We start from the raw sequence: 12,283 nt of genomic DNA, 5'->3' as shown, positions 1-12,283 counted from the left end.
TCAAAACTGACAGATAATGTTCACGATTTCTAATGGAATCTATTCGAATGAATGCCAACTGCTTCCGAAAATTGATACACTACTTCGAAAGAGAAGAAATATTACACATCAAGAATATTCCATATTTAAATGTTAAGTTATAATCGAATCACACCATCTCCATACACGTAACGGTTTCATTCGAATTTCAAATCAAACGGTGAAATAAAACCGTTAAGAAAATATATTCTTTCTTTATTATAATCGATTATACAACAGAATGTACAAAATGCAACAGCATTCTTAGGTGGACGATCAATTGATTTTCATTTCTAAAAATACTATCGTTCCTCGCTCGACTCGACAACGCAGAATAATGTTTACCCCTTTTTTCACAGTATCGAATAAACATCAATCAAATACAAACATTCCATCGCGGAGTTGTTTACATGGTTTTTTCGGGTCTGGCCTGTGAAAGTTAATACCATACAATATCTAAAGGTGAAGGTTGAACAGAGAATAAATTTCTGCGCCGTGTACAGGCTGCTAAGAGGATAGGAGCCAGTCCATTTTTAGTATTGATTCGACGATAATAAAAAAAGAACGTCGCGCTTCCGTTTTAATGCGACCATTAATGACTAGGTGCGATAATTAAACAAACCCCTCCTCCGATACCGAATTACTTTCTTTATTTTCCTTCTCGTCTACATCCTAACGATCCTCGTCGACCAATTCGCTTTCCTCCGTCGATAAATCCACGCTACTCTCCGAACTGCTACCTTCGTTTCCTGTCCTCTCCGTACTCGAATAATTCGCTTTCATCGAGCCCGATTTCTTCGGACTCGAGTCGTTCCTGTTGATGAGAAGGGACACCTGTTTTCTCCTCATTTCGTTCGACTTGTCGAACAAGCTTCTGGCTCGCTCCTGCGAGTTCGCGAATTTACCGGAACCGTGTTCCTCGTTGTGCAGGTTCCTGAAGGGCAGAACCCTCGGCGGTCTTCTGAAACGTTTCGTCGGAGCAGCCTCGGCTTCCGTTTGACTCGCGGCCTCCGAAACGGGGGACGAGAATCCGGGAGTCTCTTCATTAGGCTCCGAAGCGTGGCTACGAGCGACCCGCTTAACATCCTCGACGTCTTCCGGGTGCGACAAGTTTCCATTCGACGTATCGTCGCGCTCCGCCACATCAAGTTCGCTCAGTGGGCTTGCATTTTCGTTGGTCGCTTGAGCGGATACCCTATCGAGCGTGAGAGCCTTCTCTAATGACGTTTTCTGCTCCAAGGGATCGCTCATTTTTTCAGACAACCTCCTCGCCGCCGGCAGAACTCTGAGTTTCATGTTAAAATAGCCATTGTTCAGAACCACCGCATCGGGAGGGGCCAACCTCGCCTCTCCCACGGAGTCCAACAGCAAATCCGGCTGTTTCGGCACCGTCCTGCGACTCTCGAAGTTCTTCACCTTGTAGATCAGGTCGAGAACGTACGAGTCGTCTTCGTCGTGAGCCAGTGAAACGGGTACCGTCTGACCAGTCCTCTTCGGTTCGAGATTACCTCGAACCGCGCTCCCCGAGGCTCTAAAATTCGAAATTGACGAGGCACTCGTTACCGTGTTGCTTAGAATTTTACCATGAATCAGCCTCGGCTCTGAGAGAAATTCCTTCCTCGGGTGTTGCAACGGTACCTGATTTACATTTTTAACGATCGCGTCGCTCCGAAGCTTTTGCGTCACCTCTGCGGAATCTTCGGCTGGATCCGTGCGAGTGACATTTTTACTTTCGACGGTGCTCGCGTCGTCGAGACCTTCGGACTCGTTCACGGGAACGTCCCAGGCGGATTCCTCCAGGGAAGGCACGCTGATCTGCATCATGGACGTTGGCTCTTCGACGATCTCCTGCGTCGACGATATCTTCGAGTCGACCTCGTTCTTAGATTCCCACAGAGATCCATTCGTGTGCGCCGCCTCTATCGATCTCGCCACCGTCGAGCAGCACCTTACTAGATTCTTGTCCTCGCAGGGCAGTATCAACACCTGGACGTTGTTGAAGAACAGCCGAGACTTCTCCGAGCACTCGGCGGAGGAGACGCAGGGGCAGGAATCGTTCGACTCCAGGGTCCTCGGCGTGACGACGCTGAAATCGACGAGCACCGCCCTAAATATAAACGGACAAACGATTAATTCAGAGGCGACACGTCTCTCGCGGAGGACCGTTCGAAGCTAAAAGCGTTACCAAAGTACGCATCCTATCGCGTTCAGCTTCATGCCGACCGGGGTCAGGAATCGGTCAATGTGAATCGCCGCGCGATCGAGCGCTAGCCAGAGGAGGAGCGGTTTCACTTTGAATTTATACCAACCGGCCCCACCTGGGCCGTGTGTGTTTGGTAATCTATAGCTCATCTATTAGCCAGACGTCCTTTTCAGAAAATAGCACGGGAGAAAGTGAAGGTTCACAACTAATTTACAGTTTTCCTACTCGGGGCCCGTCTCGGCGGTCCTCCCCGGCAGCCTCTTCTGTTGGTCATTCCAATTATCGGCCGCCCGGAAGCGCGCCGAGTCGCGCGGCGCGCTCGCGGAGGAGCTATTAGTTTATCGCGGTGCGCGCCTTTATTGCATCTTTAACCGAGTTAGCCGGACGAAGGGCGCCGGAATATAATTATAATGTACAAGTAAATATACTTCGGGCACAACAATAAGTCACCCCGCGGCGGGAGCATGCGCGATATCGGCTTTTTCTCGGGGTACCCGCCGGTCTGCTCATCGGAGATGGATCTCGCAGAACTTGTTGTGCGCCCGTTCACGGCTGAAGTGATTATCAATGAAGTCGGTGGAACACGCGAGGCAAACGTACACGCCGCGCTGAGCCCGACGCGGCCCTACAGTTGCGACAGGATCCCTCGTTTCGCGTAAACAGTTCATTATGCTAACAGGAGTTCTCAAGGGGTACGTTCGCGAAGACACCGGGCTTCGTTCCGTTGCAATTCATTCGCTAGTGAACAAACGTCCTGAATATCAACCCTTTGCGTTCGAAAGGTGACTCTCAGTCACCGCTTGATTTAACCCTTTGCACTCCAGAAGCTTTTCACTGGAAATATTCAATATTTTCTAATGAGATACAGATGACATTTTCTTAGATTGAATTAAGAAATCTCACACTATTTTCTTTCCATATTTCGTACATTGATGCATTGTACGAAGTTTAATATTAAACATCAGAGTTTACAGTTTTGCTGTTTCAAATCATTTGGTGACTTAGAGGCGCCTCTGGAGTGCAAAGGGTTAATATAGGAAAATTAGAAAGTTTTACATATAACGCCAGATTTACATACGTCGATCTGAACTGAATTGTATAATTATTCGCTGAACGCTTACTTGAAATTTGACGTAATTACAATATGTATAATTATCTATTGTTAAACATCTAAATTCCAAAATCCAAGTGAACGAACAAATTGTCTAGAATCAGTAGAGCAAACCGTACAAATATCCGTGAATCTAATGTTAATCATTTGTATAATGCATCAGTATCTGGAATATTGGAATAAAATAACTTTCCTTCGCAACTTATCTGTTTCCTCGTTGATTAGTTTCAAATCGTCTATATACCTTTCGAGCGCAAAGGGTTAAACAATTTCATGCCGCGTGAGCATTAAAGTTTTCATGTTTCAGAACCCTTTTGTGCTGCGAGGATGAGAACTTCACGTGGACCGGTGTCGCCAATGGGAACAGAAGCACCCTCCACGAGACCGCGCCTCTGTTAAGAATCATTTACAAAATAATAATACCAACGATAATAGCCACCGGCCTGTTCGGCAATGTTTTAATACTGCTGGTACTGTCTACGCCGACGTTCCGCGGTATCGCTTATCTGTATCTCAAAGGACTAACCCTGGCGCACGTCGGAGTCATGATATCGTGGATACCGATATGTACTTGTCACGGTGGAATTCCGCTAAAAAAAGGAAATACATAAGTTAATCATGAATGTATCGGGTTTCAGTTATCAGACTGGGTCACGGTATGAAGAACAATTACCCGTCCGCGTTCTACCACGCGCACATGGAGCTCGTCGCTGTGAACGTCTTCGCCCTGGCGAGTATTCTAATAATGACCTGCTTGATCGTGGATAGATACATCTTCATTTTCTTCCCGGCCCGGATTCGGAGCAGAAACGCACGCAAAGACGTCCGCTCGTTCGTTCTGTGCTCGTTCATCATCGGATTCGCGGTATTTGAATGCTCTTGCGTTAACCGTTTGAGTGACAAACGTGATTCTCCGTGATTCTATAGCTTAATAGTGACAGCCTATCGGTTCGTACAATTGAATTGACACGTTGAATGCGCGATTTCACGTAGCAAAATGCACAAAACGAAAACGATGTAATATGAAATTATTTCATTGAATCGTATTAGTACGTTTATCTTGCCGAATGTTACCGTATTATTTATAATATAAAAATAATAATATAATAATAACTCGACTTGGTCGGGTATTCAACGTGTTAAGTTTATGTTTTCGTTTCCATTCTAATTATTGTTTTGTTATTTACTTATATTTTTCTTATTACCTTCTAATACTTTTTCTACTTTCGTTAACTCTTTGCACTCGAGAGGTGACTTGATCCAACGCAGTAAAACTAGAAAACCTGATATTTAATGTTGAACTTGGTATGCCTCGATACGTGAAACATTCGAATAGAATAGCTTTGCTCCTCAACTTGTGATTTCCCTCGAGTTTCAAAGAATATCGTCTTCGTCAAAAAATATTAAACACTTGTAGTGAGTGCATTAGTGCACTTCCGAGTGCAAAGGGTACCTTCTAATTATTTGTTCATACCTTCCATCACCTGGAACCATCTAGAATTTTTATACGTAACAGAAGAGAACAATTTCGATCGGTGGCACTCGAACGGTTAAGAAGACGATGCTGATAATCACCGATGAAATCGTTATTCTAAACGCAATTAACGTCACTCCGTAGATCAGTGCTCCGCTAACTGGAACGAGAACGGTCCACGAACAGCCGGATGGCACCGGTATTCGGTTCACGTTGCGCGAGAACGTTTCCTTCACGAGGCATCCTCTGTGGCACGCGTACATATGGATCATGGAGATCGTGACTCGGCTTTGCCCGACCATGATCCTCCTTCTGCTGAACACCGCGGTCGTCAAGAGATTCTTGCACCTGAACAGAAAGAAAAGGGAGTTCCAATCAGTCTCCGACAAGTACCGCACCGCGAATCTTCCCGACACATCGTTGCTGACTCGCAACCGTGGCTACAGGTAGCTATATAGTCAGCCAGCCGGACTGAGCGTAGCTGGCAGAGGGGCGGGCTTTCGAGTGGTGTGAAATTCGAAACTCCTGTTTGCTCTAGTTGAGTGCACCCTCCATTATATATCACTTAACACACGGCAGCCTTAAATCCCTTCCACGGATAGCTCGAAGGAAGATCCGATATTGAAAAAACTTGGGACGAGTTTCGGTTGACCTTCGATCGACCTTGGAAACTTTAAACCCCTCAGAATGATCCTTCTTGCGTCTACGGAAGACAATATTGACAAATGAGAAAGTAATTCTGTGTGTGTGTGTTTTAACACGTTGACTGTATATTTATGTATCATTTTATGTGTCATTTTTTCTTTTGTAGGTAAAAAGAAATGATTGTCAACTGTTTGGTACTGTGATTCTTAAGTTACATTATTATATATTTATTTGAGCGGTTGAACAGTCAACGTGTTAATTAATAAATGCAAATGTGCAAGTGGATTTTTGTTTGATATAATTCTTAAGGCCACTTCAAGGGTATCTGATACTTTTCTGAATTAATTCTTGATGTTATCTGTTAATTCTCAATGAAATTCTCTGTTGCATGAAATGTTTTTAAGTTATCTTGGAAATGATATGCATAGAAGAATTTATTTTATTTATCTTGAGCGTGGTATATGGGTTTAAATGTTTTTAAGGGAGCACCCTGTATAATACAAGCAAAGTTAAAACTAAGCAAAACATCAATGAAATAATGGGCTACCCTTTCGAAAGTTAATGGCCATTGCATGCAACTGGGTAATCAATTTTCTTATCCACGTTAAATCATGTTTCAGAGAGGAACAGCACCTTGCTACACTAATGTCGGTCATAGTGACGTGCTTTGTAGTGACTATGATACCGTCGATCGTTCTCCCGTTTTTGTATGATAATTACGAGACCCTGGATACTGGTTACCATCTGTTTCGCGCGTTCGCAGCTGTCACGGAGCTTTCAAATTTCGCTGTTCACGTTTTCATATATTTCTCCTGCAGCAAAGAGTTTCGTGAGGAATTTTTGAAGATCATTCAGGTAAAAGATGGAGGCTTCGGTGTTTAGCTGATCGACGCTTGAATAATCTACTGTAAAATATATATGATCTACAGATAATATTTCGTATTATTTGCTATTAAATATGAAAATGATAACGTTATAAAAATAGAAATAGAATTAAATAAATTGAATAATGAATGAATAATTGAATAAAAATATATTATAGAAATAGGAATATTGAGATGAAAGAAGTTCAAATAGAACCTTATTTGAAATTGCAGAACAAATGGAGGACCAATATGGAGGATGAGATTGAACGGCCAGTTGGAGAAATCGAAGACTATAGCCGACATGGTACAACAGTTCGATTGACGCCTGAACCGACGAAATTAAATTCCCCTGGTTCTGCGAGCAGACATAATCCTATCGAAGAAGATAAAAATTCGGAACTGTTGAATGCCTCTGATATTGTCTAGTAATTGTAATAATAAATTCCAAATAAAACTGTCCAATTATTATAACGACATCAGTGGTCCAATGTTAGCAATGAGGTTCAATTTCACTCATTGAGAGGATGTAATATATATACTGACATAAAAGTCTCTCTATTATACTTAATTTTGACTTCCTGATTTTGTTTTTAATTTTGGATACTTTTATACGGTCTAAATTAAAATTGCATTTCTTATACCAAGAATAATATCCATGACATCAATCAGATCCAAGTATCTCGTTTCGCATCGCATTCGCAATTAGGACGATAATGATTATAGATGGCACTGCTAGTCGCCTACACAATATCATCAAATAGCAGCACATAACCTAAGCTGTCAAACTGTACGCACGTATATGTGAATAGTATCACTTTGTACTATACTAAGTAAGTTTATATTTAATAGTAATTTTTCTCAATGTAGTACATTGATGAGAAGAATCGTTACGTTTATGGAAATGTATGTAGACGTCAGAAGAGAAAATATAAAATTTATGTTAATGTAATGTAGATAAAAATTGTATGTAGGCCTTAAAATGCTATTTTTCTGATTGCAGGCAATATTAAATTATGTTTAAATTACCAACAGAATTGGTAACCGAGCCACTGGCTCTTATCGGTTTAACCGGTTTAGATATTACAAATCCAGTGCATCGATCCATTTGGGATGCATTTAGTAATAATCGAAGATTAGAAAATTCTGTTATCCAGTTTAAATTGCTTAGCCCAACACATCAGTTCCCTAGAGTTAAACCTAAGGTGGTTATTGAATATAATTAATATAATTTGGAACCAAAAGTTTACCATCAAACATATGTTATAGGTCAACTTATATGATTATTATATACCCAAAGGAATATTGAAATGTAATTGGATGAATAAGTATCTCAATGAAATTCCAGCAGTTGTAGTGGTATTTTATGATTTAGATTGGAATGACCCACAATGGAATGATAAAAAAATGGAATGTGCTACCAAAGTACAAACACTTAGGTGATAATCAAATTAAATATACTTTTATTACATAATAATAAAGGATATATTTATTATTTTTAATTATTTATAATATCAGGAATGCATTAGAAGGAAGAAATACAAAAATAGCTGTAGTACTTATACAGCATTGTACCCAGCCACCACCTGGTTCTGAAGATGCTTTAGCAACTGAAAGAGCTACAGCTGTTTGTGGAGCATGTGAACTACCACCAAAATTATTATATATTCTACCACATGGAAATCATTTATTAGGCTATACATCCAGGTAATTAATAAATTAATTCTTCTATTATTTGACCATATATTGTATGATTAAATATATACACTTGTAGATTGGAAACTGCATTATACGATTTAGCACAAAATTTCTATCATCACGAATATCGAACTGTCAAAGGACACAGGGATCAACTTAATAAAACTGTGCATCAGTATTTATTTGTACGTCACCACTTCAAAATGGCATTCTTAAATGAACTGAGACAAGATCAGAGTTTGGCAAAAAAGTAAGTTAAGTAATATCAATATGTAGATCCTTCATAATTAAAGCCTTAAATTTCTATGCAGGCATTATGAGCAAGCGTACAGTAATTTGTCTGATATAAAAATGACAGATACAAATGCAATGGAAGTTAAAACTGTTGCTTGGTTTATCAACTATAAGCTATGTAAAATATTATTTAATTTGAAATTTGTTAAAGAAGCCATATCACAGTTAAGAGCTCATACTGACAGGTCAGAGGTCAATATAATAAGTAAGTTGAATAATAAATAATAAGCATCATTCTGATAACATTATGTTGGTAACACAGATTTAAATCGAAGACTGGTCCAAAAGAACTTATGTTTGAACATCATGCATGGATGTGCAGTCAGTTCTCTACATTTGCTGAATTATTTGATGAAGCTATCCGAAAGATACGGCCAGATCTTCAAGTTCCACCTTGGCAACACCCTGGCTTGTATTTTCAATCAGCAGCTGATCATGCAAGCTTGAGACAGACAGCTTGTAAAGAACTATGTCAAGTATGCGAATTAGTAAAATTAACAGATATTTATACAGAATCATTAAACACACTTGCATATAAAATACATATTATTTTAGAATATTAATAATTATCCGGATCCGGATCCACTAGTTGGAGAAGAAAAATTGGAATTCTATGGACAAAGGCCATGGCGACCGGGGAAGTTGAGTGCAGAACCTGCAGACTCAGTGAAGGAAGCAGTTGCTATACAGGCTTTACAATACAAAGAAAAATATACAGTGAATCATTCAGTAAGACATATTTGTTCAATTGGTTTTATATTTTACTATATATATACACACATAAACGGTATTTTGCTTTCAGGAAATAATTACTGCATTATTGGGAAAAGCAATTCAGCAATTCGTACAATACAGATGTCCAAGAATGAGAAGAGTACTAGGTACAGTACGTTTATATTAATATTTTATCCTTGTAAACAATATGTAATAGGATAACTTTATTTCAGTGGTACAAATGGCTGAAGAGTATTATAATGCCAAGGATTATGGAAAAGTACTCACGTAAGTTGGAGTTAAACTATTGCTACAATAAATAGAGACTATAACGAAATTATTTGGAAACCACCTACGAAACTTGATGCCTCTTGTAAATCAAAATTGATTGATCCTAACATTATTCCCTCTAGACTATTTTCATAACTTAACATCAAAATCATAAAATTTGATTGGCCAGATTATTGAAGCACATGTTGTGGGAATATCATGGAGAACGGTGGCCCGTCTTAATTACAAATATCTTGAGTACTGCTTTGAGAGCGGCGTACCTATCTACGAGCATTCAAGATTACATCACATTAGCGTTCGAAGCATTAGGACCTTCCACTACATTTTCAGAAGATTATAAAGCTGCAATATACAAAAATATTATGAACATTCTTAATGTACGTTGACATAGATTCAAATCATCACATATAATAATTGACGACTAATTAATCAATGAATTTTTCTGAAACAACAGAAGAAACCTCCAAGTCTGGAACTTGATTTACCTTATGACGTGACATTTCCAGCATTAGAAAAATGGAAATTGGAGCTTAATAAGTCAGAACCAATTTTCTTTACAATCGACGACAATAATATGAGTTCATTCATAGAAATTAAGGCACGATTCTTGCAAGCAAAATATGCTGTTAATTCTACGGTTAATGTAGAAGTTATTATCAGGTAATTTATCTTCAAAAGGTGCTTGCATAAATGCAAAATTATTGTAATGCTCATTTACATTTTACTTACAGAAATTTGTATAGCGGTACCGTAGAACTTTCTAAAGTGTCAATAACAATTGGAAATTCTGGCTACTCGTCAGACTTTACTATTACCGGTGCTGAGCATTGCAACCTTACTTTCGCCGCAAAAGAAATGAAGAAACTTCAGTATCAATTTCAAGCACCGCAAACTACTGATAGCAGCGAAATACGTATTAGTACAGTTTCGTTACACATGGGTGATGATACTGTTTGTTGTATCGTCTTAAGATTCTCCGCTCTCGGAAGGGAGACGAATTTTTTGAGTCGATTGTACCCCGAGGTACAACAGCTTCGGTATGTTTGAAGTAAACCATTTCTATAAACATGTATGTGTTTTTTAAAGGAAAAATTAAGATATTTCATGTTCATAACAGCAGAGGAGAATTCGAAATGATACAACCGTTAGTCATTGCAGAAATCAAACAAGAAGAATCTAGTCTAACTATATCTGCGGAATCCAATAACCCAGCACTCTTAGGAGAATGGCTTCCTATTAAAATATCTGTCACCGCTAATGAAAATTTATCATCTGCGTTGTTAAACGTAGCGCTAGTATCTGACGGAGTGAACGAACAATCAAGTATGTTTGTAATATATCATCGGTACTATATAACTTTGAGCTGACTTCATTATTTCTAAATTTCTAGCGGAACTAAGTTTGACAATGCAGAACAAACAACCGTTAATATCAATACCAATTGAAAACTTAGACAAAAATAGTACGTCCAATCATACGGTATACTTAAGAGCTCATAAAATTGGAGACAGAAATATCCACATAAAGGTAGACATTAATTTGAATCGTTTCAAAGTAAATGCATATGATATATATTTATCTATAGTTTAAAAATTACAGGTTGAATACACGAAACCTGAACAAATCAAAGGAATGAAGGAATTAACATACTCGCTGTCAGTGGCGAAGCCATTTGAAGTGTCAACATTATTTTATACGACACAATTTGAGCCAATGACAAAAGGCTTCATTAATGAGCCTTTTATAATAATGCCACACATTTCCTGCGTTTCTCCTCGGCCTATAAATATTATTAGTACCTCTATAGAGCTAGTAAGTAACATTTGTATACTTTAGTTTTATTATAAAATGTTTGTTATTCTAATATTACATTACCGTGCAGGGTGATTCCATAGAAAGAGAGGATGCAAACCAATCTGAATCCGTTTTAGCTGGTATCACGCTAACTGAAGGTGAAACAGGAACGGATTCGTATTGCTTGATACCAAGAACTGGTAGTGAACAACCTACCAGTATCGGAGTATACACTATTAGATGGAAGCGGTAAAAATCATCGCGCATAACCTGTTAAGCTAAAATGTCTTAGCAAGTAATAATTTAGTAATGTGCTATGTAATTTTAGCGCCAATGATGAGAATGCATTGGAAACCAGTAGCAGTGTAACTTTAGCTCCTTTGTGGGTCGAAGATGCATTGATTGGTTTAGAAGCTAAGCTGCCGGCTCATGGTTTAGTCCGAACGCCGTTGTTTGTAAAATATTTTATAAGAAATCATTCCGATTACATGATTAAACTACGACTAACCATGGAAGCTAGTGAAGCGTTTATGTTTGCTGGTCAGAAACAAGTACGTAACTGCATGGAACTTCAGAAACTTGGAACATGGTAACTAATCGCATAATTTATGTCAGGTCGACATTTACATACTTCCCAAAAATGAGAGAAAAGTCGAATGGATTTTACGTCCACTTGTGGCTGGTTTCGTGCAACTACCAATGCTGTCTTTAGCCGTTCCTTCTGGTAACAATTTAACAGTACACGTATATTCAACGTTTACGGTTCAAATTTTTATTTTGTTCTCATACTTTTCCTAGATGAAGAGCGTAAAGTAAGTAAAGCGCGTATCTCGGAAGTGATCGAGCGATCAATACCGAGCCACATATACATTCTGGTAAGCAACAAGATTTTCTTTTGTACTTTACGTTCATGTCAATTCTGATTCGATTACGATACATTCTTTTATAGCCGACGTCGCAATCGTTAGAAGAATGAATGATCCGATAAGGGGGAATTAAAACAAAAAAAAATCTGTATGGTCATCCATTAGAATGTATTACTAAAATCCAGATACATTTTGCACATACTCGAAGTTAAGAACATTTCATATTTAGGATTATGAATGTCAGTATGCTGAATATAATTTATTTAAGATATACTTCGGAGTTTAATTAAAATTCCTTTATCCTTGTGAAGT

The 12,283-nt window shown here is 38.9% G+C and overlaps 3 protein-coding genes across 7 annotated transcripts; 2 read left to right on the top strand and 1 right to left on the bottom strand.

Moving 5' to 3' along the window:
- Window positions 1–675: 675 nt before the first annotated feature.
- LOC116432206 (uncharacterized) lies at window positions 676–4,154 on the bottom strand. 2 transcript variants are annotated; one of them, XM_031988742.2, is made up of 4 exons: window positions 4,006–4,154; window positions 3,756–3,922; window positions 2,204–2,386; window positions 676–2,125 (listed from the first exon to the last, which is right to left on the bottom strand). In XM_031988742.2, the coding sequence occupies exons 3-4, from the start codon at window positions 2,368–2,370 to the stop codon at window positions 691–693; spliced, it is 1,602 nt and encodes a 533-aa protein (XP_031844602.2). In that variant the 5' UTR covers window positions 2,371–2,386; window positions 3,756–3,922; window positions 4,006–4,154; the 3' UTR covers window positions 676–690. The 2 variants fall into 2 exon arrangements, with proteins under 2 accessions (XP_031844602.2, XP_076227969.1); XM_076371854.1 differs by having other exon boundaries at window positions 2,204–2,359.
- Window positions 2,520–7,095, top strand: LOC116432207 (putative G-protein coupled receptor B0563.6). Of its 2 annotated transcripts, XM_031988745.2 has the most exons (7): window positions 2,520–2,913; window positions 3,640–3,899; window positions 3,971–4,197; window positions 4,951–5,252; window positions 6,072–6,306; window positions 6,549–6,748; window positions 7,041–7,095. In XM_031988745.2, the coding sequence occupies exons 1-6, from the start codon at window positions 2,891–2,893 to the stop codon at window positions 6,741–6,743; spliced, it is 1,242 nt and encodes a 413-aa protein (XP_031844605.2). In that variant the 5' UTR covers window positions 2,520–2,890; the 3' UTR covers window positions 6,744–6,748; window positions 7,041–7,095. The 2 variants fall into 2 exon arrangements, with proteins under 2 accessions (XP_031844605.2, XP_031844604.2); XM_031988744.2 differs by lacking the exon at window positions 7,041–7,095 and having other exon boundaries at window positions 2,521–2,913; window positions 6,549–6,885.
- On the top strand, window positions 7,041–12,239 carry gry (trafficking protein particle complex subunit 11 gry). 3 transcript variants are annotated; one of them, XM_031988740.2, is made up of 21 exons: window positions 7,041–7,147; window positions 7,318–7,519; window positions 7,584–7,753; window positions 7,833–8,021; window positions 8,089–8,262; window positions 8,324–8,491; window positions 8,569–8,782; window positions 8,862–9,035; window positions 9,109–9,187; window positions 9,254–9,308; window positions 9,481–9,688; window positions 9,766–9,971; window positions 10,043–10,348; window positions 10,429–10,634; window positions 10,702–10,838; window positions 10,911–11,123; window positions 11,194–11,354; window positions 11,434–11,656; window positions 11,721–11,829; window positions 11,904–11,980; window positions 12,055–12,236. In XM_031988740.2, the coding sequence occupies exons 2-21, from the start codon at window positions 7,331–7,333 to the stop codon at window positions 12,079–12,081; spliced, it is 3,285 nt and encodes a 1,094-aa protein (XP_031844600.1). In that variant the 5' UTR covers window positions 7,041–7,147; window positions 7,318–7,330; the 3' UTR covers window positions 12,082–12,236. The 3 variants fall into 3 exon arrangements, with proteins under 3 accessions (XP_031844600.1, XP_031844601.1, XP_031844599.1); XM_031988741.2 differs by having other exon boundaries at window positions 7,072–7,220; window positions 10,432–10,634; window positions 12,055–12,239; XM_031988739.2 differs by having other exon boundaries at window positions 7,072–7,220.
- Window positions 12,240–12,283: the final 44 nt, after the last annotated feature.

The sequence above is a fragment of the Nomia melanderi genome, chromosome 11, assembly GCF_051020985.1.
Source record: "Nomia melanderi isolate GNS246 chromosome 11, iyNomMela1, whole genome shotgun sequence".
NCBI classification, from domain to species: domain Eukaryota; kingdom Metazoa; phylum Arthropoda; class Insecta; order Hymenoptera; family Halictidae; genus Nomia; species Nomia melanderi.
This window is presented reverse-complemented; position numbering and strand designations above follow the sequence as displayed.

Excerpts from the sequence above, each read along its gene's own strand:
- LOC116432207 (XM_031988745.2), top strand. The coding sequence starts at position 2,891 with ATGCTAACAGGAGTTCTCAAGGG. Across the intron at positions 2,914-3,639 it reads CTAACAGGAGTTCTCAAGGG|AACCCTTTTGTGCTGCGAGG; the intron begins GTACGTTCGCGA and ends TTCATGTTTCAG. Across the intron at positions 6,307-6,548 it reads AATTTTTGAAGATCATTCAG|AACAAATGGAGGACCAATAT; the intron begins GTAAAAGATGGA and ends TTGAAATTGCAG.
- LOC116432206 (XM_031988742.2), bottom strand. The coding sequence starts at position 2,370 with ATGAGCTATAGATTACCAAACACACACGGCCCAGGTGGGGCCGGTTGG. Across the intron at positions 2,126-2,203 it reads GCGATAGGATGCGTACTTTG|GGCGGTGCTCGTCGATTTCA; the intron begins GTAACGCTTTTA and ends GTTTATATTTAG.
- gry (XM_031988740.2), top strand. The coding sequence starts at position 7,331 with ATGTTTAAATTACCAACAGAATTGGTAACCGAGCCACTGGCTCTTATC. Across the intron at positions 10,349-10,428 it reads CCCGAGGTACAACAGCTTCG|CAGAGGAGAATTCGAAATGA; the intron begins GTATGTTTGAAG and ends TGTTCATAACAG. Across the intron at positions 11,124-11,193 it reads TTAGTACCTCTATAGAGCTA|GGTGATTCCATAGAAAGAGA; the intron begins GTAAGTAACATT and ends ATTACCGTGCAG.